Below are 22287 nucleotides of genomic sequence, written 5' to 3' on the forward strand. Positions count from 1 at the left end.
ACCACACTGTGTTAATTACCATAGCTTCATAATAAGTTATATCTAATAGGGAAGGCTCCCCAACTTGCTCTTCTCTGACGTGTCTCAGCTATTTTTTTGTCCTTTACTCTTCATTAAGTTTTAGAAATGTCTTAACAAGTTCAGGAAAAACCCTTGTTTGGACTGTTATTGGAATTGCATTGAATCCATGTATCGATTTGGGAAGACCTGACAACCTTGTGATAGAAAGTCTTTTGATCCAGCTATGTGGCATCATCTCTCCACATATTTAGGTCTTCTTTAATACCACTTAATGATCTTCTGCAACTTTCCCTGTAGGAGGCCTGCACATCTTATTAGATTTCTAGGGACTTAAAAGTTTGTGAAATTATTGTAAATGGCATCTTCTCTTTAATATGTTTTCTAGTGCAATTGACATTTGCACATTAAATTTTATATCCAGCTATCTTGCTAAACTCTTCTATTATTTCCAAAATTTTGTCTGTAGACTTTGGGGGGGTCCTGTATAAGTGATCATGTTATCTACAATTAACGGCAGCTCTATTTTTCACTTTCCAAACCATTTGCTTCTAATCTATCTTATTTTACTGCCCTGGACATTTGCTTTTCTCTACGTGTTCTCAGTTCCTCAAGGAGCCCATTTACTCTCACATCTATTAAAACAACCCCCAAACCTAAGTGCTCAACTCCAATTGTTCATCTTCAGTTAGTTCTATATTTCTAATTATCCAAAATTAATCTCGTCATCTTGCCATCCCTCCAACCCCCTATAGCCTCTCCTCAATCTCCTGCTCAAATATCACAGTGCAGTGAGTGACAGCGTCATTCTTCCAGTTTTCTAGGCCAGAAGCAGGTGGTCAATTTTCTTGGCTCTTACCTCTCCCCGTTCAGCTAGGTGCTGGTATAAACTCTATAACCTCATTAATATAATTACAATATCTACATTTAAAGAAAAACAGAAACTACCACTGCCTGCCATCACACCATTCTCTAAACCAGTTGGAAATGGTTCCAGTCTCCACCCAGACTAGAAACGTTCCAGTTCTTGCTCCTGCATTCAGGATCTCTAATCCTGTTTTATAAAGTGGGCAGATAGCAAATGTGTTAATTCACAAAGCATATATGTTAGAGCTGTTAAATACTCTTGAGTATCAGAAATACAACAGACATGACTTGCCCTTATCTTGCTTGAACTTGACATCACCTTCTGCGCCACCACATCCACTGGCCCCTCTCCAGTCATCCTCTACACCACAGCTCCAGTGATCCTTTCTAATAAAAATCTGATCGTGGCATTGCTCTTAAAATCTTTCAGTTGATTTCCATTGCTTTTATAGACTTAACATGATCAACAAGGTCCCAAGAGGCTTCACTACCCTGAGGTTTCAAACATTTCCTCACTCACACCCTCGCTTTGCACTCCCAACACAATAGCCTTCTTCTGTTCCTTGAAATTGTCCCTCAAGCTATCGGGTCCTTGCAACATGTGCTGTTCACTCTCTGGATTGCTTTTCTCCTACTCTCAAAACCACCTCCATTTCAACCCAGTTTAGTTAGCTCCTGTTCATCCTTGAGAAAACAGTGGAAGCCTCACTCCCTCACAGGAAGCTTTCCCTCACCACTACGCCAAACTAGACGGTTCCTTTCAGTCAGAGTATTTATCTCACTTCTAATTACAGTCGTCCCCCTGTATCCTGGTTCCAGGACCACTCCCCCATACCAAAATCCGAGGATGCTCAAGTCCCTTATATAAAATGATGTAGTATTTGCATATAACCTGTGCACATCCTCCCATATACTTTAAATCATCTCTAGATTACTTATAATATCTAATACAATGTAAATGCTATGCAAATAGTTGTTATACTATATTGTTTAAGGAATAATGACAAGAAAAAAATGTCTGCACATGTTCAATACAGATGCAACCGTCGTAGGCCTTTTGATCCCCAGTTGGTTAGGGCCCACAGACAGAGAAGGCTGACTATACCAATCAGACCCCCTAGCAGAGAACAGAGAACAGCATTCAGATGTGGAAATGAAACTCAGGAGAGCACTTCCTTTTCTTTTTTCAACATTAAGTTGTGATTAAAGAATATAAAATCATGTTTTAGATACTGAGCAACTAAAGGTTGATAATAAACACTGAAAAGAAAAAAAACACAAAAACTGCCAAAAATAGTTCAACTTAATAAAGTCACTCAGAGACAGATTGAAGGCAAAACCTCTACAGAAAGAAAATCCTCAGAGCAAAACCATTCCTTCCTTCACACAGAGAAACTCTCCCTAGTAGGAAAGGACACCACTCCTGGAAATATCATCACAACACCAGGCTGAGGCACCAAGTGGATGAAGCAAGATCCTATTCCATCTCCCTGTTCCAAAAAGCAACTTAACATGATGTCCTCAGAGAACATAACAGATGTTAAAAAGCTAAGAACAGATACTAAATTTGACTTTAGCCAAAAGACCAAGAAGCAGTAACTTGTATTGCTCATTGTTCCGCCAGGCTGTACTCACATTTCCTTATTCACTCATGGTCACATAAACCATGCTCCCACATACTGGGGGTTTTTTTGGTTTTGGGGGTTTTTTTGTGAGGAGGACTAGCCCTGAGCTAACATCCAATGCCAATCCTCCCCTTTCTTCTTGAGGAAGACTGGCCCTGGGCTAACATCCGTGCCCATCCTCCTCTACTTTATATGGGACGCCACCACAGCATGGCTTAGCAAGCAGTGCGTCAGTGTGCGCCCGGGATCCGAACCTGCGAATCCTGAGCTGCCGCAGCGGAGCACACACACTTAACTGCTGTGCCACAGGGCCGGCCCCTCCCAAATACTTTTGACTTTCCTTTGTATGTTATTTTTTGTTTTTGTCTAGCTGCCCTTAACACTGTTTCTTTGTCATTGACTTTTGCCAGCTTTACTACTATATGCCTTGAAGAGGACATTTTCCTGTTGAAAATATTTAGGCAATCTATTGGCTTCTTTTACTGGTATTTCCAGCTCCTTCCCCAGATTTGGGAAGTTCTCAGCTATTATTTCCTTGAATAAGCCCTCTGTTCCTTTTTCCCTCTCTTCTCCCTCGGGAATTCCTATAATCCTTACATTACATTTCCTAATTGAGTCGGATATTTCTCTGAGAATGTCTTCATTTCTTTTTAGTCTTTGTTCTCTCTGCTCCTCCATCTGGAGCATATCTGCATTCCTAGCCTCAATGATGCTAACTCTTTCCTCCATACTGTCAGCTCTGTTCTTTAAAGATTCCAGATTTTCCTTTATCTCCTCCATTGTGTTTTTCATCTCCAACAATACTGATTGGTTTTTTTTTATGGTTTCAATCTCTTTTGAGAAGAAATTCCTGATCTCGTTGAATTGTTTATCTGTGCTTTCTTATAATTCATTGAGCTTTTTTATGCTATTTTGAATTCTCTGCTGTTTAGGTTATAAATTTCTGTGCCTACAGGGTTGATTTCTGGATGCTTGTCATTCTCCTTCTGGTCTGGAGATTTAATGTATTTTTGCATTGTGCCTGCTGAACTAGATTTGTTTTTCCTCATCCTGACAATATGTGGTTGCAGTTTCCCCCTGCCGCCACTGGGTGGGAGTCAAGGGCTGTGTAGTCTGAGCCCACTGTGATCTGAGAGTGGAGCTCATTGGCTCACTGGCTGAGCTGGAGAAACGGGCCTGCAGGGTGGGGCTCTCTCTTTTGCCTGCCGGATGGTGGGGGGGAAGGCCTTCTCGCTCTTCCCTCACTATCTGCTCTCCTGGAGTGCTCAGATGTTGACGGCACCCTGGCAACAGTTAAGACTCCAGGGCCGACCCTGTGGCTTAGCAGTTAAGTGCGCCCACTCTGCTGCTGGCGGCCCGAGTTCAGATCACGGGCGCGCACCAACGTACCGCTTCTCTGGCCATGCTGAGGCCGCGGCCCACATACAGCAACTAGAAGGATGTGCAACTATGACATACAACTATCTACCGGGGCTTTGGGGAAAAAATAAATAAATAAATAAAATTATAAAAAAAAAAACAGTTAAGACTCCTCTGTGTGGGAATTTCCCACAGGCTATGAGAGAACTTGGAGAGCGACAGTTTTCCCACAGAGGGCCGCCCCTCCCTGCTCTCTGGGAACCTCAAGGACCCGAAGTAGCCGATGGGATGGGGAAGGGGAGGATTTCTCCTTACCTCTCCCCACTTCCTTGGGGTCTCCACCAGATCCACTCTCAGATGTGCGGCTGTGTGGGTCTCTCAGATGTCCCCTTGTGTTGTGTGAGTGTCCTTTGTTGGCATGTGAATGTGGTTTTCATTGTAACTTATCCGGGGGAGAGTTTACGGGAAAGCTCACTCTGCCATGATGCTGACATCACTCCTACTTTTGACTTTCAAAGGCATCCAAAATGTCTAAATGTTACCAGAGCTTTCCAACCAAACAATCCTAAAGACACATAATGAGAAGTTGGGATCTTAGATTTCAATATGTGCTTCCTGAACATAAAATCTCCCTTTATTTCTGGCTGCAAGTAACTTAGTATGTGAATGGCACCGCCCATATTTGCATAGCCCCATTCTCCTTTTGGGTCAATTACAGGAAAAATCTTAGGGCCTCCATATCAGGAATCAGATGACTAACTATGCTTTAAAATATTCAGTAAGGTGAAAAGGGGGTATAAAACATTGAGAAGAAGACATTCAGGGACCAGGTATGGTATAACAGAAACCTGAATTTGAAATAATCACTCACTCTGAAACTGAAGTGGTTAATTTCAATACCAACTCTCTGTAAAAGAATCTGAACTATAGAGAAATTAAAGACAAATTCCTTTAAAAAAAAAGTGAAATACATCACTAAGAAGGGAAACTCTTCTATTTCAAAATAGAAACTGTAACACTAATGGAATGCTAGCTAGAATGTAACCAATCTGAGAAGGAAACAAAAGTCCCCCCTCCCCCCAACTAACACACACTACTAGCATAGAGACTAAAGAATTATAACTGTTACATAATTACCACAGCCCTATTTTCCCATTATAAGTCCTCCATTACACATGTTCCCAAAGGTGCTATAAAACCAGGCTGTGACACTGTGATATACAAAATATATATATTTGGTCTTCATCCTGTTTCCTAGCACAAGATCTAAAACCCTTGTAATTTCCTGAGAAATAGGGGTGATAGAAGCATCTTTTGTTCTAATATTTGGTCTTAGTCCTTGGTTCCTGACACAAGAGTTTCTAAGCTTGGAATCTCTAGACTGATAAGAGTGTCATTTTGTATGTTAATAAGGTGACCTTGGGGGAGAGGGACCTAGACAGCTACGGGAGAGGGGCTGGTTGCCAGAGAAACAACTAGTGATTAGAAGGTTGGAATTTTCAGCCCTACCCTGCAACCCCCAGGGAGGGGAGAGGGGCTGGAGATTGAATCACCAATGGCCAATGATCATGCCTGCGTAATGGGACCTCCATAAAAATCCTAAACAATGGGGTTAGGAGAGCTTCCAGGTTGGTGAACACATACATGTACCAGGAAGATAACACACTCCAAGTCTATGGGGTCAGAAGCTCCTGTGCTTGGAACCCTTTCCAGACCTCGCCCTACATACCTCTTCATCTGGCTGCCCTTTATAAAATCCTTTATAATAAACCGGTAATAGTAAAATGCTTCCCTGAGTTCTATGAGCTGTTATAGCAAATCTAAACCTGAGGAGGGGGTTGTGAGAACTGCTGATTTGTAGCCAACTCAGATAGAAGTGTGGGTAACCTGGGAACTCACTACTTGAGATTGGTGTCTGAAGTGGGGGGTAGGAGGGGTGGCAACAGTCTGTGGGACTGAGCCCTTAACCTCTGGGGTCTGTGCAAACTCCAGGTTGTTAGTTTCAGAACTGAATTAAATTCTCAGATATTAAGTTGGTGTCCACACAGAACTGGAAAATTACTTGGTTGGAAAACCCACACTTTTGGTGTCAGAAGTATTCTGAGCAGAAAACAGATCATAGTGGTCAGTAGTAAACAGGCCCTAACAGCAGATTCTTCTCACAGACCCTTGGGAGACTGCACTCAAATCTGGAAATGTTATTTAAGAAAGCTTTTCTTATTCATTACACTAAACAGAGAAGGTAGAAAATATCTGTGGAAATGCAGACATTTAGAGAGACATGATGAAATAGCAAAATCTAGATTCTGATTATCACTCTTCCATGGAAAGAGTAAGTGATCTCAAACAAAAATTTGTACAACTAAAGGTATTAACTACAGAGAAAATTAAAACTCAAAAGTTTAAGGAAAATGGATCTTATAGCAAGTTTGGAAAGGGGAGTCTCTTTTCATCCTCAAATTAGAAAGCAGCATTAGAACTGAGTTACCATAGAGCAAGTTTCTTTCAAACAGCAATATCAGTAATTTACAAAACACTTTTATAGGTAACCAACATTTGATTTGGGGAAAAAAAAAACTTGAGACCTAAATGTTTCTCTCTACTTATAGAAAATAAAATTCTCTTCAGAAAACTCAAACTGAATCCACAGACAAATTATCAGAATAAGAGTTCAATAAAATACTAGACATAAAACAATATACAAAAACTATTCTGTTCTGTACACCAGTAATAAACAACTAGAAAATGGATTTTTTTAAGCTGCCATTTACACTAGCAACAAAAACTAGGAGACTTAAGATTAAATCTAACAGGGCCGGCCCCGTGGCTTAGCGGTTAAGTGCGCACGCTCCACTACTGGCGGCCCGGGTTCGGATCCCGGGCACGCACCGACGCACCACTTCTCCGGCCACACTGAGGCCGCGTCCCACACACAGCAACTAGAAGGATGTGCAACTATGACATACAACTATCTACTGGGGCTTTGGGGAAAAAAAGGAGGAGGATTGGCAATAGATGTTTGCTCAGAGCCAGTCTTCCTCAGCAAAAAAAGGAGGAGTAGCATGGATGTTAGCTCAGGGCTGATCTTCCTCAAAAAAAAAAAAGATTAAATCTAACAGTAGAAAGATAACTGAATGAAGGAAAGGATAATATTCTACAGAAACACATTCACATAAAAAGTGCCAGGCGCTGTTCTATGAGCTGGGGATGTGGCCAGGCGAGAGCCCCTGCTTTCATGAAGCTTAATTCCACTGAGCAGAAGAGAAACAAGAGGGGCTGGCCCCGTGGCGTAGCGGTTAAGTGCGCATGCTCCACTTCGGCAGCCCCAGGGTCTGCAGGTTTGGATCCCGTGCGCCTACCAACGCACCACTTGGCAAGCCATGCTGTGGCGGCATCCCATATAAAGTAGAGGAGGATGGGCACAAATGTTAGCCCAGGGCCAATCTTCCTCTACAAAAAGAGGAGGATTGGCATCGGATGTTCGCTTCAGGGCCAATCTTCCTCACCAAAAAAAAAAAAAGAGAGAGAGAGAGAGAGAAGAAGAAAATAAATACTCAAACACACATAATATGTCAACGATTGCAAGTGATGAAAAGAGAGTAGGATGAGAAGGAGACGATTTTATTCAGGGAAGGCATCTCTGGTGAGATGATATTTGAGCAGAGACCAAAGGAGGGAAGGGAACAAGGGAGGTTTCTAAAAGCAAGTTCTCTAGGGGAGGGAAGAGCAAGTGTAAAAACCAAATGGAGAAATGCCACATATTCATGAATAGAAAGATCTGAAGTCATAAAGAAATTAATGCTCCCCAAACAATCTGTAAATCCATCGCAAATCTTAATATCTGTTCTTGGTAACCTTATAAGATGATCCTATAATTCATGTGCAAGAGAAAAGGGCCAAGAATAGTAAAGTTTTTTTAAGAAAAAGTAATATTTTTGAAGACAAATCCCACCATATATCAAGCGGGTTATATTGCTAAATAATTATAGCATGCTAAAGGCACAGGGATGGGCAAATGGACCAGCAGAATAGAATAGGGAGCCTAAAAGTAACCCATGTATATTCGAAACCTTAATATATGCAGAGGTAATGTTATAATCAGTGGAGGAAGAACTAACTATTCACCAAATGGTGCTGCAAAAAAATAAAATTAGATCACTACTTAACACCAAACACAAAAACATATTCCAAGTGAGTAAAAGACCTAAATATGAAAAGCAAATATTTAAAAATTTTAGAAGAAAATAAGAATATCTTTCTGGTTTCAAGGTACGGAAGGAGTTCTTAAACAAGACACAAAAGCACACACCATTAAGGAAGAACTGATAAATCCTACAACATTAAGAGAGAAAAATCTGTGCATCACAAGAGACCATAACAAACTGAAAAGACAAGCCACAAAGGGAAGAAGTTACAGTATCTGAAACTCATAAAGCTAACAATAGAATCTTATATAACACATATAAAGTATGACTAAAAATCAATAAGGAAAAGACCAACAACCCAGGAGGAGAAAAATTTACAGAACAGAAACAGTTCACAAAATTGGATACACAAAAGAATGGCCAGTGAACTCTTGAAAGATTATATAACCTCATTAGTAATCAGGAAAATGCAAATTAAAATCCCAACAAAATATAATTTCATGTCCATCAGATTGGCAATATTAAAACACCTGACCGAACCAAGTGATGACAAGGATATGAAATTGCATAAGTGACAACATTAATTGGTACAATTACTCTAGGGGAGCAATTTGCAACAGCCTGTAGAATTGAAAATCCCATACCTATTAACCAGCAATGTCAGTCCTAGATTCATCCTCAGAGAAACTTTCACACATGTGCGCAAAGCAACATACAAGATTTTACTGCAGCATTGATTATAGTGGTAAAAATTTGGAAATCTGCAAAAAGGTCCAACAGTAGGGGATAAAATAATTTGTAGAAAATTTCTAACTAGAATACTATAAATGACTAAATCTTAAAGAACTAGAACATAAAAAGACAAGCAAAACGTGTCAAAAATAAAACGTTAAGAAAAAGAGGAGGGGCTGGCCCAGTGGCGGAGCGGTTCAGTGCACGTGCTCCGCTTCAGTGGCCCAGCGTTCACAGGTTCGGATCCCGGGCTCACATCAACGCACCACTTGTCAAACCATGCTGTGGTGGCGTCCCATATAAAGTGGAGGAAGATGGGCATGGATGTTAGCCCGGGGCCAATCTTCCTCAGCAAAAAGGAGGAGGGTTGGCATTGGATGTTAGCTCAGGGCTGATCTCCCTCCCAAAAAAAAAAATGGAAAAGAGGAAAGAGCAAGTTCACCTTAAAATTTTTTTCCAAAAACCAAAAGATACAATGGAATGCCAACCGTCTGCATTTTAACTGACATTTAGCCCAACAGGAAGAGCCACACCATTCATGGAGGGACTGTGACATCAGGTTGGCTTGTGGAATGGATGGAGCAAGCCTCTATTCAATCTCCCTGTTCCAAAAATCCACTTGATAAAGTGTCCTCAGGTAGAGGATTTATGAGATATTCAATGATAAGAACAGACACTCTTCTTGATCTTGGGCCAAAAACCAAAGAAACAACCTACAGTTAAGATTCCCATCAGGACTCACTTCCTAAACTTGCACTCAAGGCCACAAAGGCAGCCTTAAAGCTGTTCCTTATAAAATTCCACATCTTCAACTCTCCCAAAAACCAGTCTAATCCTTCCCTGGGAGAGCTTCCCAATGGCACATTCATCCACAGTCCAGGAAATAAGGAAATTCTGTTCTCAAAGTGAATTTTTGCTGTAGAGGTGAACCATCTACTACCTGCTCCCAGCAGAGCACTGCTCATTTGCATATCCCTACTCCTCTACTAATGGAGGCAGTGCCTCTTGCTGCCAGAAGGGGGCAGAGCCATTCCCTAAGAAAATGCCTGAATGCAACTTTCACCCTCAGAGATTCCTGTTAGAGGAAGCTGTCTACATTACAAAAGTATTTCTTCTAACAACTTCTTCAGGAGATTACTTCATAGCATAGAGCAAGCAAGCAATGAGTTATAGTGACATGCCTTGTTTTACAGGATGGGGATAAAATAATAAATTACACAGACAAGATTTCTGACCTCAGGGAGTTTATATGGGAGGGAATGGAGAGGTCGTATTGAAACTGAAAAAGGAAACTGGGCCATGTTGACTCTGTTGGTAGGTATAGACTTTAACCTAAGTGCAAAGGAGAAGCAGTGAGGATTTTGAGCTGAGAAGATCAGATTTTTTATTTAGAAAGATCACTCTGGCTATAAAGTGGAGAATGGATTAGAATGGGGTAAAGTCAGAGCCAGGGAACCAGGTTAGAAACCTGCAGCAGAAATCCAGGGGTGAATGGCTTGAACTAGGGCACTGAGGACGAGAAAAGCACTGCTGACCTCCAGAAGCTGGCCTGGCACTCACAGCCAGGCCTGGGTGTTCTCATGCTGAACATAATTTCACACAACATCAGCATCAGACAGGCTACTCTGTGATCACAATGGATCAAGACAAAACAAGGCCATTCCATAACTATGCCTTAACACAGACAAAAACCTGAACATTGTCCAAATCACAAAAGTCCTAACATTTCCCTATCCTGGCTAATAGGAGTGACTGCTGTGTCTTTACCAGTTAAAGACTAGCCTCATGGGCCGGCCCCATGGCTTAGCAGTTAAGTGCATGCTCTCCGCTGCTGGCGGCCCAGGTTCGGACCCCGGGCGCGCACCGACGCACCGCTTCTCTGGCCATGCTGAGGCCAAGTCCCACATACAGCAACTAGAAGGATGTGCAACTATGACATACAACTATCTACTGGGGCTTTGGGGGAAAAATAAATTAATTAATTAAAAAAATTTAAAAAAAAAGGACTAGCCTCAGTCTAGTCTTCCCTCTTTCTAGATAAGACTTATTAAGATATCCAATCATAAAATGATCCTACTTCCTGAAAGCATCCAGAGTAAAGCCCCACTTGCTTAAACCCTCCCCAAAATCACCTAACACAAGCACAAATTCTACAATAAGTTCTTTCTAACCCCCTCTTACTGAGACATCCATGGTTCCCCATGGTTTGTGCTTCCTCCCTATAACAAGTAATAAACCCAACTTGCTCCTAGCAGTCTTTGGCTGGAGGGCATTTACAGTATGACAGCAGTGGGATAACGACCACATTTGTGGCTTAGATAATTGAGTAAAAGAGGGGACAGTGGAAAAGGAACGCATTTGTGGGGAAAGATGATGAAGTCAGTTTTGGAAAAACTGACTGAGATGTTTATGGGCCACCCCAGCGAAGGTGTTTGGCAGACAGTTAGATACGAGGGTCTGCAGTTCAGGAGATCCTGTCTTTCTCACTATGAGAGCTCTTTTTCCTAGGCCAAAGACCCAATGTGGGGGTGACTCCAACTCCAAGTATATCAATCCCATTAAATGCTTGGGGACCAGGGAAATGATCAATGGATAAGAATCCATTGACTTGAGCCAGGACTTAACACCCATGCAAGAGAGATTTCTCTCTTAATCTCTTGTTTAACAACTATCCCCCAAAGGGGTACAACTTTCCTAGAAGTACTGCAATGCCGGGTTGATGCATGGAGTGGACAGAGCTCCCATTCCATCTCCCTGTTCCAAAAACCAATGAATATGTTGTCCTCAGATAGAGGAAATATCAGATATTAAACTGATAAGAACAGATACTACACTTGATCTTAGCCAAAAGGCCAAGAATTGATACCCCCTGTATCAACTCCCCATCATCCCTTCCTGTCCCAAACCTTCCTCATTCAGGTCCACAAATACAGCATCTAAGCCCGTCCTTACAATCTTCAACATCCTCATCTCCCCAGAGACCAGGGTAATCCTCCCCAGTATCATACGTCTCCACAATCCAGGAAACTCAAGTTATCAAATTGGGTCTTTTTCTCTACTGAGGTTACTATCTTGTCTCCCAGTTCCTGGCAAAGCACTGGGTATTTGCACAGCCTCCTCCTCCATTAAGGGAAGCAGTGCCTCTTGCTGTCAGGTGGGGGCAGCGTTGCTCCCTGAGCAAACTCGCCAGACCTCTCTAGGCAGTTCATTTGGTAAGTACAGTAGTCAACGAATGAATTGAGGCTGGAAAAACATCCTTCAAAAATGTAAAGAGATAAACTAATATATATTGAGTCCTACTTTGTGTCATGTACTCTGCTGCAATAGGGATACAATGATGATTTACACAGACATGATCTTGAACCTCAGGGACTTTACAGTGAGCAGGCAGGGTGGATCAGGCTTGGGGAGGGAGTGGTGGTAAGAAAACCAGCAAAGGAAGCAGAGCTCTTAACTATACTGATGATCTGGACTTTAGCCTAAATTCTAGGGAGGGGCACTGAAGGATTATGAGCTGAGACATGAGACTTGACTGAATTTTCTATTTGCAAAGATCACTCCAGGTGAAAGGTGGAGAATGGATTAGAGGGGAGGCAACCAGAGTAAGGGAGCTGGGTTAAGTCTGTTGTAAAAACCTGGGTGTCAGTGGGCTGAATTAGGGTAGTGGCAGTGGAGGACTGGGACAACGGGGTGAAACAGGAGTGGGCTGAATTCCATTTTGGGAAAGTTGAGAAGTTTGTGGACCATCCTAGTGATAATGTTCATCCAGAAGGCAATTGGATGTATAGCTCTGAGGCTCAGGAAAAAGATGCTGTGCTGCAGTTATAGGCATAATGGTGATCATAATAATCATGGGAGAGGATAAGGGGGTCCAGGCAAAGGGAGAAAAAAGCAGGCCTAGCACACAGCTGGAGGAATAGTAATATTTACGTAATGGGCCAGAAGATATACCTCAAAGGATCACTAAGAAGTTATCAGAAATACACGAGGGCCAGCCCCGTGGCTTAGCGGTTAAGTGTGCGCGCTCCACTGCTGGCAACCTGGGTTCGGATCCCGGGCGCGCACTGATGCACCGCTTCTCCGGCCATGCTGAGGGGGCGTCCCACATACAGCAACTAGAAGGACGTGCAGCTATGACATACAACTATCTACTGGGGCTTTGGGGGGCAAAAATAAATAAATAAATAAAATTAAAAAAACAAACAAAAAAAAACCCGTCCCACTAGCATTTCCGCGGGCCAAACTGTTCTCCCTAACCTCTTAAATTGTGTCCCAAAACCTGAATCGGGGAGACAGATCTGAGGGCACACGCCCCCTGTCTCCCTGGAGATTGATTTCATAGAATAAAAGCTGATTTCTCCCCTCAAAGGTTGATGCCATAATAATTGTCTGGTTTATGCTCATTGGGCAGAGAACACAAATTTTGTGCGGTAACAATGTTAGCTGGAGGGAGGCATGGTGTTAAAATAGGGCTAACACGCTGTCTAAAAGTTCCAATTTTGGAGTCAGACTTCCTGAGTTTAAATCTTGACTCTCAATGAATATTTCTTGAATGAATAAATGAATGGACCCATGAAAGGCAGCATACCCGAGGAGTAAGGCAGCATACCCCAGGGGTTGTTAAAGTATAATTGAAAAAAATTAAAACATGACTCATAAAAATACAAAATGAATGCAGGTCAAAGATTTTATTCAACCAATTAATTAATAAGAGAACAAATAAGATTCAAGATTGATTCAAAAGAGAATTTTAGGAAAGGATTATCAGTCAAGAATGCTGATACAGGGGGCTGGCCCAGTGGCGTAGTGGTTAAGTTCGCCTGTTCCACTTCGGTGGCCTGGGTTCACTGGTTTGGATCCTGGGCGCGGACCTACTTACCGCTCATCAAGCCATGCTGAGGCGGCATCCCACTTAGAGGAACTAGGACCTACACCCAGGATATACAACTATGTACTGGGGCTTTGGGGAGAAAAAAGAAGAGGAAGATTGACAACAGATGTTAGCTCAGGGCCAATCTTCCTCAAAAAAAAAAAAGAATGCTGATGTGGATTTGCTAATAGGTAGATATAAAACTGACTAATGTCATAGAAGGCAATCTTATACAATTGTAAAATACCCAAGCAATAATAGGACATCAAACAAGGGTACACACCGCTGTAAAATCAGATAATCCTCAAGCTGGGTGAGCCTGCTTTACATCAAAAGACACCTAGTAATCACTTGTGCCTATTTCCAAGTTTTGGGTAATTTTCTTAATAGGGACAAAAGTAGAGACTGGATTTGAATAACAGCTCTGCCAAACTAGTTATGTATTCTTGAGTAAGTAACTTAACGTAAAACTCAGTTTTCTTATCTGTGAAATGGGGGATGGTAACAATAACAACTACTATTTTATTTTATTTTTTGGTGAGGAAGATTAGCCCTGCGCTAACATCTGTTGCCAATTCTCCTCTTTTTTGCTGAGGAAGATTGGCCCTGAGCTAACATCTATGCCCATCTTCCTCTACTTTATATGGGACGCCTCCACAGCACGGCTTGACAAGTGGTGCATTGGTCTGCACCCGGGATCCGAACCTGTAAACTCTGGGCTGTCAAAGCAGAGTGCGTGAACTTAACTGCTATGTCACTGGGCTGGCCCCAACAACTACTATTTTTTGAATTGAGGTAATATGTATAAAGCACTTAGTACAGTGTCTGGAAAGTGCCATAGAAAACACTTAAAAGATGTTAATATATTAACATTCAACATTCTCCACCAATTGTTTCACCTTGTTTTTCTCATTTCTTATTACTTGACACTCCAGCTTTTTTGCACCAGTCAAGCAGATATATTTACACACACACACACGTTTTATTTGACTACTACATTCTTTGCTTGTGGAACATCCCCTTTCTACCTTATTCAAAGGAAAAAAAATTTCAACATTTATTCCATGGATAATGAAATCTGCATTATTTCCACCAAATTTCAATCTCTCCCTGACATACATAAAATCTCTCCAGTTTTATTTTAAAAATCCTAACCACCACCTGTAATTTTACCTACAAATTTGTAAGCACAGTCCAGCGCTCCAGTCCTACCTGGAACACTCTACCTCACCTGGCTCTCTCCTCCATTTCCTTCAGAGTTCCGCCTAAACGTCACCCTTATCAGAGAGGCCCTCTCTGAGTGAAATGACAACTCCTCCAGACAAATCTTAGACATTAAAAAGGTCTCTGGCCCTCCAAAGGGCCAGAGTACATAAGCAGATATAAAGTATATCAGTGGTATTAAAATTTCATGGAGGAGGATTAGAGGGAAAAATGTCTTTTTAAGCCTCCTGGGGAGGGGGAGACAACAATGAAAAAAGATTGAGAAACCGTACCCAGGGATCACTCTTATTTGTTTCCTGTGTATCAGCTTGTTCCCTGACTACCCTGAGAACAGTGTGTGATGACAGTAATAAATCACAGCGGTCAAAAGAGCAGGCTCTGGAATCAGACTGCTTGGATTTGCACCTTGGCTCTGATATTTCTTAGCTGGATAACATAGAGCAAGTTAACCTCTGCTGGCCTCAGGTTCCTCATCTAGAACGTTACCTTAATACCTTCCTCTAGGGTTGTAGTACTAGTAGGTGAGGTCACACAGAAGAGCGCATAGTAAGAGCTTAGTAAATATTTATGAAACGTGCACTAGGTGTTTTCCACAAACGACTGGACTAATGCTGGTTGGTCTCAATAACAACAATCTATAGATGACTGGAACCACTTTGACAACCAGGAAAGAGTTGTAGGCTGCTCTGCAACAGCTCTTTACACCTAGGGTCCCTCATCTATTAAGAGGGGTAGTTATTGCACCCGCCTCTTGGGATTTAGAAGGACTAAAGTACTTGATTCATGTAGTGTGCTTAAAATAGTGCTCCACATCTTTGCTAACGTTAGCCCCGCTACAAGACAAGCTCCAAGGTCCCAACCAGACGAGACAGCAGGACATACGTGGCCGGTCTGGAAAAATCAGACCCTGCCCTAAGACTCAAGTGGAGCACCTACGGCCTAATGCACTTTCCCGAAACGGCTCCATGCAAGGCACCCACCCGAGCTCAGCCCGGGGCCCAGTACCTGAGTTGCCCCCCGCGCTGGGACCCTGAGCACCAGGCCCGGAATGCGCGCTGGGCGGCTGGTGCGGAACCGAGTCGACGCCGCTGGAGGGTTCAGGAGGTTTGGGATCCATAAAAGCGTACCCTGCACGTGCGTTTAGGGTGTGTGGGCAAGGAGGGCTCAAGGAAGGGTGTGGGGACAGGCGGCTGTGACCGAGACAGCTTCAGACCAGGATCGGCGTGAAGCCCGGGCCCCAACGCTCTAGACTCAACGGAAAGCCGCAGCACAGACCCCGCTGCAAGCGATGCGCGCGTCTACGTACTTCCCTCAGGCGCATGCGTACCTTTTTCGCGCCTCACCTTCTGCGGACGAGCACTCAATGGTCGCCCTCTCTACCCACAACTCCCCAGGCTCGCACGCCCTCTTCTTATGCGCGTGCGCGCGCCATAGTCCCGCCCCCCCCCCCCCAAATCCCGTGGGCCCCTGCGAGGTGCTATTTAAGTGTCTCGCTGTGACCCTTCGGCCTCATTTTTCTCCACTGTTTCTGGTAAGTGTGTGGTTTCCAGCATTAAAAAAGACCGGGTGACCGTGGTGCCTGCTAAGCCTCCCTGTGCTGCACCTATTTGGTTGGTGGGAGAGGGGTACGAGATCTTGGCCGAGGCGTCGAAGCAGCAGCGGGGCTTTGTGAAGGACAAGATGGCGATGGCGGGCCGGGACGGCGGCCGTCTCTATGATGAAGCCTTTTCACAGACCTGTACTGAGCTCCGTGAGGATAAGAAACTCTGAGGAGACGGGCCGTGCACAGTCGAAGTCCGACGCAGTCGGAAAACGAGGCCTTGGCAAAGTATCCAATGCTGACCTAATGTCCTCTTGTCTGCAGGGTGCAGGCGCCGGATTTAACGCTGAAGCCTGGAAAAGAGGCCTCCTGTTAGAGTAAGTGCTTACAGCCATCCTCCACCACTGTTCTCCATTGTCGAGTGTGTGGATGTGCTATGGGATGTGCTACGGGGATGATTTTAGGAATGGAACTCTCTCTCTCTGATGGATGAGTGGAGAAAATGTAAGAATTCTGAGTAGCACCATCCGCAGCAAATGTTTGGGTTTTTTTAGCTCTGAGCTGTTAAGGCGCTAACATGGGACGGTTAGGTTGTCGCATGTTAGCTAAGTAAAGGGTGCTCTTGGTATTTTTCAGATGTGGTTCGGCTCAAAAGACGTTACAGGTTGGAGGATGGGACAAGACCTACTCCTGTGCGATTCAAGCATTACAGTGATGCTCCAGGTGGGTACACAATGGTTGATGCAGTTATGGATAACGGCACAGTGTCTCGATGGAACTTGCTCTTTCAAATTGTGCTGGCCACTCCATGATGAACGTAAAATGACAAGCATATGGCTGACCTTAAAAGTGATGTCATCTTACTACTGAGAAGTGGGCCGAGAGTACCGAGGGTCTTTGAATGGCTATTCTTAAGTACGTATAATGCTTTGCTTTTCTGTCTCCAGCATTTCGTCACCAGTCCTGAGGAATTCAGCTGCTTCCCAGGGTGAATACAGGTAATTGTTCAAATGGATTGGGGTGTCATCTCTCCCGTGTTCCCCACAACCGGGAGAGCAAATGGTCAGTGGAGCAGTGTTGCCTTTTTGCTCCTTCCAGCTTGTTCTTGGAATGGTTTTCCTGGGGAGAGAGCAACCCAGCAGCACAGTTGGTTCTTGTGAGGGTGTGCTCTTCCCTCATCCACATGTCACTGTCAGATGATTTGAATTGATATGCTGATCCTCCATGAGGTACGACAGTTAATAGCATGTTAGAGTTCTGATGGCAGTTTCTATTAATGAAGAAATTTATTCCATACTAGTATCTTTTAATAACCATTTGCTCCCCTTTTGCAGGTCATCCAGATGATAAATTCATCTCACGGTAAGTTGCCTCTCCCGATACTGTGGTAAATTAGCATATATGTGAACTCATCCAAAGGATAATCTTGTCATCATGGGGTTTCTTTTTTTGTTACCAAAGCCCTGACTGCCTCTTATTTCTCCTAGATGCCCAGTGATCTGCCCCAGGTCGAACTCCTGGAAGGAGTTGAGAATGGTGAGTACTTGTAACCTTGCTGGTATTAGCTTGACCCAGAGTCTAGTGCCAGTGAGGAAAGCAAGCATCCCGTCTTAACCCCTGTTCTAGCCCCAGAGCCAGTAATGGTGAACCCACTGGGGCTAACTGGGAGAGAGGATGAGAACCTGTTCCATAAGGAACTGTCTGAGGTACAGCAAATGCCTGTTGGTAGCATTTGCTTAGCATTTCTTGGCCTGTCCACTAACCATAGCTAGAATAGCTTTGGCTGTTTTAGATATTTTGCTAATTACATGATTTTCTCATTCAGGAGCAGCTTGTTAATGTATACTACTGAAAAGCCTCCAGAATTAAAAGGTTAGTTGATTAATGTCTCTATGGTTTATGCCACCAAGGAGACAGTTTCTATGATGAAGCAAACTAGCTCACTATGACTTCACAATGAAAACACATGAACACCTGAGAAACTGGAGAACACAGTAGGGGAGGTACCATGTGTAAGGAACTTTTGTCACCCACAGCTTTGTCTTTCCCTAGGTGCTGTTTCCAGTAGCCTGCTTATTTGCTCAGAGGTGAGTAATTACCATGTATTGGTGTATGTAGCTCACTGGGTAGAAACAAATGCCTTTTTAGGTCTATGTATATGATGACTTACATGGAATCTCGTTCGGCTGATAACTTGCTGTTGAGACTCGGAAATCTGATTTTTCTAGGAATGGTGGCTTAAGTGGGAACAACTTTTAATGCAAGAGGTAAGCATTATTGATTCAGTCTTGTTTCTTTCAGGTCCAGCACCTTGTCTGAAGCCCAAGAATGATTTGAGGTAAATACCTTCACAGCACTATCTGGCTGCTATATAAAATTTGCCAGTTTTTGTGTGCGTGCTACTTTGGTCTGGATAGCTGTTCAGAGACATGACTGGCCATTCCTGAACCACCTGTGACAAATGCCCACTCACCAGTGATGAGTTCAATACCGCCCCAGTCTGATCACTGTGACTGAAAGGTATTCTCTGAGCTGTGAGCTTGTCTTGGAGTGAAAGTGACAATAATAGGAAGTTTTGTGGACTAGCTGGCAGTTTCTGTGAAATGTGTTGAAACCTACATAGCCTATACAGATGTGCCTTTTCTCCAAGCAACAGGGACTCTTAGGGGTGGTTGAGAGACTTAATTCCTAATCATTCTTTTGCAGGGTGAGCATAAGCCATATTTCTGCTCAACTGCGGTCTGAAGTTAGAGGTAAGTGAATTCAGATGCAAGGTTGGGCCAAGTTAAAATTTCCCAGTGAAGAAACATTCACACGTCTTACCTCCTGTTCTAGTCCCAGAGCCTGTAAAGGTGAACCCACTGGGGCTAGCTGGAGGAGAAGAGGAAAGTTTGTTCCAGAAGGAACTGTCTGAGGGATCATAAGGGTTTCTAAACATGGGAAAGGGAAAAATAAATCACTTGTTAAAAAATGACTTGTATAATTTTTTCCAGGACTGAAGAAAGATCAAAGCACATAAAATGGTAAGTATTTGTTCATATGTTGGTGTTTAGTATTTAATAGACTAACCATGATAAAAGTACCTGGAGGCCAGCCCTTTTAATGTTAACTGGTGGGGTGTAGCCCCTTATAAACTCATAGTACATATAGTCTTTCCCATCCAGTAAGAAAACTCACTTTTCTTTTTCTCTACAGGAATCCAGCTCTTAGAAGACATCAAAAAGGGCATTTTCAAGTTATTTCTTATACAACCTAGCTGTTCAAATTGGCATACAGCCATTTTAGCCTTTCTAAATAAAAGGAATTTTTTTTAACCTTCACTGGGGTTTGTGTGTTTGAGTGGGTCTAGCTGAGCAGAAGGAAATAGGCTAGGAGAATTTCCTGTTATTGGCTCTGCCCAACCTAGCCTGGCAGTTTGCCTACTGCTGGATTGTCTAGCCCGGGGAAACATCATTCAGGAAGCCTCACTATTAGACCTTGAAGGGGTTTTTTCCCCCTGATATACACTGCTGAAGGAGTCCTGTATGAGAAGGTGGCTGGGTTTGAGTGATCCTTCAGGAGGCTTGGATGAAGGCAGCAGGAGCCAATGAGGCATGGCAGTTAAGATCCCTTAGACTCAAAAGATTGTCAGATTTTGGTATTTTATTGTCCGTTTTCTGTACATGAAGTTCCAACATGGTTTCTGTGGAATCTAACTGCCCTTCTGTAAGATCAGGCCTACCACTGAACGTTAGAAATACTGCATCAGTACCCATTTGGGTATATGGTTTCTCCATGTAGTTTATTTCCAGTCATTGAGTGTAAAGTTTGCTACTACTGACTGGCCTCCTTAATTTTAGCTCTGCGTTTCAACCTCACTGTAGCTACTCTTTTTTTTTTTTTTTTTTCCTTTCTTTTGGGAGGAAGATTGGCCCTGAGCTAATAACATCCGTGCCCATCTTTCTCTTACTTTATATGGGACACCACCACAGCGTGGCTTGACAAGCAGTGCATAGGTCGGCCCCCGGGATCTGAACCTGTGACCCCCAGGCCACCAAAGCAGGGCACACAAACTTAACCGCTACACCACTGGTTAGGCCCCTTACTGTAGCAACTCCTAGCATTTCTGTTCCTCTAGCAAGACTGAGCCTCTATATTTATTTTTCCCTCTCTGGGTTCTTCAATGTAGGTGACTCATTCAGGGCCCTGTTCAAAAATCAACGCTGAGAGGTTTACCTTGACCCATCAGTCATTGTATGTTGGTGTAAATAGACTAACTTGATTGAAATAGGCCTGCTTTCGTTTGTCTCCTTCCACTTGTTCTTTCCATGGGTAGCAGATTTGTGTCATGTTTGCCTAGATAACTGCACCTTCTAGGACATCTGGCAGGAGTGCTCAGGTGAGCATTTGTTGAGTGAATAATACAACTTGCATTGAACATCCATCTTGATCTACATGTAGTATAAATTTAGCAAAGTGGAGTTGTTCAAACAAACGCAAATGGGTACTTGAGAATTTACAATCTCACACAAATAGGTTTCCTGTCCCCACACATACCCAATGCAATGTTTTCAAGTCTCTGCTTTTTAATTGGTGCTGGGCAAGCTGGCTTTGGCTTTTGGGGTTGAATGGAGTGTATGGTTAAGGGCAGTGGCAAGGTGCAAGTGGGGGGAAAGTTGGTGGGTGTATGTGTATGGTTAGGTCCATGACTCAATCTTCAGAGCAGTTAAGTAGTTTCCTAGACCTGGAGTTTCAAATCTACGTGGTTAACATGCACACTAACCCCTACACACCCCAACCCACCTGACAATTCTGATGTAAGTTCTCAGATAATGACCACCCTTACATTTCTCAAAATATTTGTGAGAATAGATACCGAATGGTGATGAATTAAGGGATTTCCACATGTAGATTTTAGAATATACATCCTGTGTCAGAACTATAGTATAAGAAAGGCAACTTAACTGAAAGAAATGTATTTTTTGCTCATTAACTGGTACCCATACGGATCTGAGAATTGTCAACACAGTAATTACAGGCACGAGAATGGGAGGGTCAGTCCTGAAAGTGGATCTAGTAAGAAAGGACCCACCCAAGGACCCTGGGGAAGCCCCGGCAATTTTTTTTTTTTTTTCTTTTTTGGTGAGGGAGACTGGCTCTGAGCTAACATCCATTACCAATCCTCCTCTTTTTGCTGAGGAAGATTGTACCTGAGCTAACATCTGTGCCCATCTTCCTCTGTTTTGGATATGGGATGCTGCCACAGCATGACCTGACGAGTGGTGTGTAGGTCTGTGCCCAGAATCCGAACCTGTGAACCCCAGGCCACTGAAGCAGAGCATGCAAACTTAACCACTACACCACCAGTCCAGCCCCTACCAGCATTTTAAAGGTGGGAGGAACAGCAGAGGAGAAACCCAGAAAGAAGCACTGTAAGCAGTGGAGAACCTGCAGAGCGCTGATCTGGAAACAGGGAAGAGAACACACACACACACACACACACACACACACACACACACACACACACACACACACACACACACACACGAGATGAATCGTGTGTTAAAGCCACAAAGAGGTTTGGTGGAACTGAGACAAAATAACTGCAAGCAGCTCACACTGCGCATTACCTCATCTCACCGTCTCACCAACACTGGGAGGCACGTGCCAGAAGCATCCTTGGATGGAGGAGGAAACGAGGCACAGAAAAGATAAGCAGGGCCGGCCCCGTGGCTTAGCAGTTAAGTGCGCGCGCTCCACTGCTGGCGGCCCGGGTTCTGATCCCGGGCGCGCACCGACGCACCGCTTCTCCGGCCATGCTGAGGCCGCGTCCCACATACAGCAACTAGAAGGATGCGCAGCTATGACGTACAACGATCTACTGGGGCTTTGGGGAAAATAAATAAATAAATAAAAATTTTTAAAAAA

The 22287-nt window shown here is 43.4% G+C and overlaps 1 protein-coding gene, 1 long non-coding RNA gene and 11 other non-coding genes across 20 annotated transcripts in view; 9 read left to right on the forward strand and 4 right to left on the reverse strand.

Annotated features, from left to right (window-relative positions):
• Nucleotides 1-16200, reverse strand: part of SLC3A2 (solute carrier family 3 member 2) — a 28258-nt gene extending 12058 nt beyond the window's left edge. The window contains exon 1 of one of the 2 annotated variants that reach the window (XM_058526630.1): nucleotides 16184-16200. Coding sequence is in view for 1 of the 2 variants with exons in the window: in XM_058526628.1 (XP_058382611.1) it covers nucleotides 15846-15957 (112 nt within the window). In the remaining variant the exon portion in view is untranslated. Of the gene's footprint in view, nucleotides 1-15845; nucleotides 15962-16183 lie in introns of those variants that run through there. The other variant, XM_058526628.1, reaches the window with a different exon arrangement.
• LOC131395906 (U2 spliceosomal RNA) lies at nucleotides 2293-2482 on the reverse strand. The gene has a single exon (XR_009216407.1). It is a non-coding gene; the product is annotated as a U2 spliceosomal RNA (small nuclear RNA).
• On the reverse strand, nucleotides 9269-9459 carry LOC131395907 (U2 spliceosomal RNA). Its single transcript, XR_009216408.1, has one exon. It is a non-coding gene; the product is annotated as a U2 spliceosomal RNA (small nuclear RNA).
• On the reverse strand, nucleotides 11425-11610 carry LOC131395895 (U2 spliceosomal RNA). Its single transcript, XR_009216397.1, has one exon. It is a non-coding gene; the product is annotated as a U2 spliceosomal RNA (small nuclear RNA).
• Nucleotides 16201-16352: 152 nt separating the features above from the next.
• On the forward strand, nucleotides 16353-19700 carry LOC131394946 (uncharacterized). Of its 7 annotated transcripts, none has more exons than XR_009216247.1 (10): nucleotides 16353-16371; nucleotides 16705-16757; nucleotides 17017-17103; nucleotides 17328-17742; nucleotides 17868-18252; nucleotides 18433-18467; nucleotides 18682-18718; nucleotides 19087-19133; nucleotides 19374-19403; nucleotides 19576-19700. It is a non-coding gene; the product is annotated as an uncharacterized LOC131394946 (long non-coding RNA). The 7 variants fall into 7 exon arrangements; XR_009216250.1 differs by lacking the exon at nucleotides 16353-16371 and having other exon boundaries at nucleotides 16388-16757; nucleotides 17868-17916; nucleotides 18206-18252; XR_009216251.1 differs by lacking the exon at nucleotides 16353-16371 and having other exon boundaries at nucleotides 16389-16757; nucleotides 17328-17378; nucleotides 17479-17742.
• On the forward strand, nucleotides 16827-16902 carry LOC131395890 (small nucleolar RNA SNORD26). Its single transcript, XR_009216393.1, has one exon. It is a non-coding gene; the product is annotated as a small nucleolar RNA SNORD26 (small nucleolar RNA).
• On the forward strand, nucleotides 17184-17255 carry LOC131395889 (small nucleolar RNA SNORD27). The gene has a single exon (XR_009216392.1). It is a non-coding gene; the product is annotated as a small nucleolar RNA SNORD27 (small nucleolar RNA).
• On the forward strand, nucleotides 17572-17646 carry LOC131395888 (small nucleolar RNA SNORD28). Its single transcript, XR_009216391.1, has one exon. It is a non-coding gene; the product is annotated as a small nucleolar RNA SNORD28 (small nucleolar RNA).
• LOC131395896 (small nucleolar RNA SNORD22) lies at nucleotides 17963-18090 on the forward strand. Its single transcript, XR_009216398.1, has one exon. It is a non-coding gene; the product is annotated as a small nucleolar RNA SNORD22 (small nucleolar RNA).
• Nucleotides 18298-18363, forward strand: LOC131395887 (small nucleolar RNA SNORD29). Its single transcript, XR_009216390.1, has one exon. It is a non-coding gene; the product is annotated as a small nucleolar RNA SNORD29 (small nucleolar RNA).
• LOC131395891 (small nucleolar RNA SNORD30) lies at nucleotides 18535-18604 on the forward strand. The gene has a single exon (XR_009216394.1). It is a non-coding gene; the product is annotated as a small nucleolar RNA SNORD30 (small nucleolar RNA).
• LOC131395893 (small nucleolar RNA SNORD31) lies at nucleotides 18849-18917 on the forward strand. The gene has a single exon (XR_009216395.1). It is a non-coding gene; the product is annotated as a small nucleolar RNA SNORD31 (small nucleolar RNA).
• Nucleotides 19174-19299, forward strand: LOC131395894 (small nucleolar RNA SNORD22). The gene has a single exon (XR_009216396.1). It is a non-coding gene; the product is annotated as a small nucleolar RNA SNORD22 (small nucleolar RNA).
• Nucleotides 19701-22287: the final 2587 nt, after the last annotated feature.

The sequence above is a fragment of the Diceros bicornis genome, chromosome 31 (assembly GCF_020826845.1).
Source record: "Diceros bicornis minor isolate mBicDic1 chromosome 31, mDicBic1.mat.cur, whole genome shotgun sequence".
Lineage (NCBI taxonomy): Eukaryota > Metazoa > Chordata > Mammalia > Perissodactyla > Rhinocerotidae > Diceros > Diceros bicornis.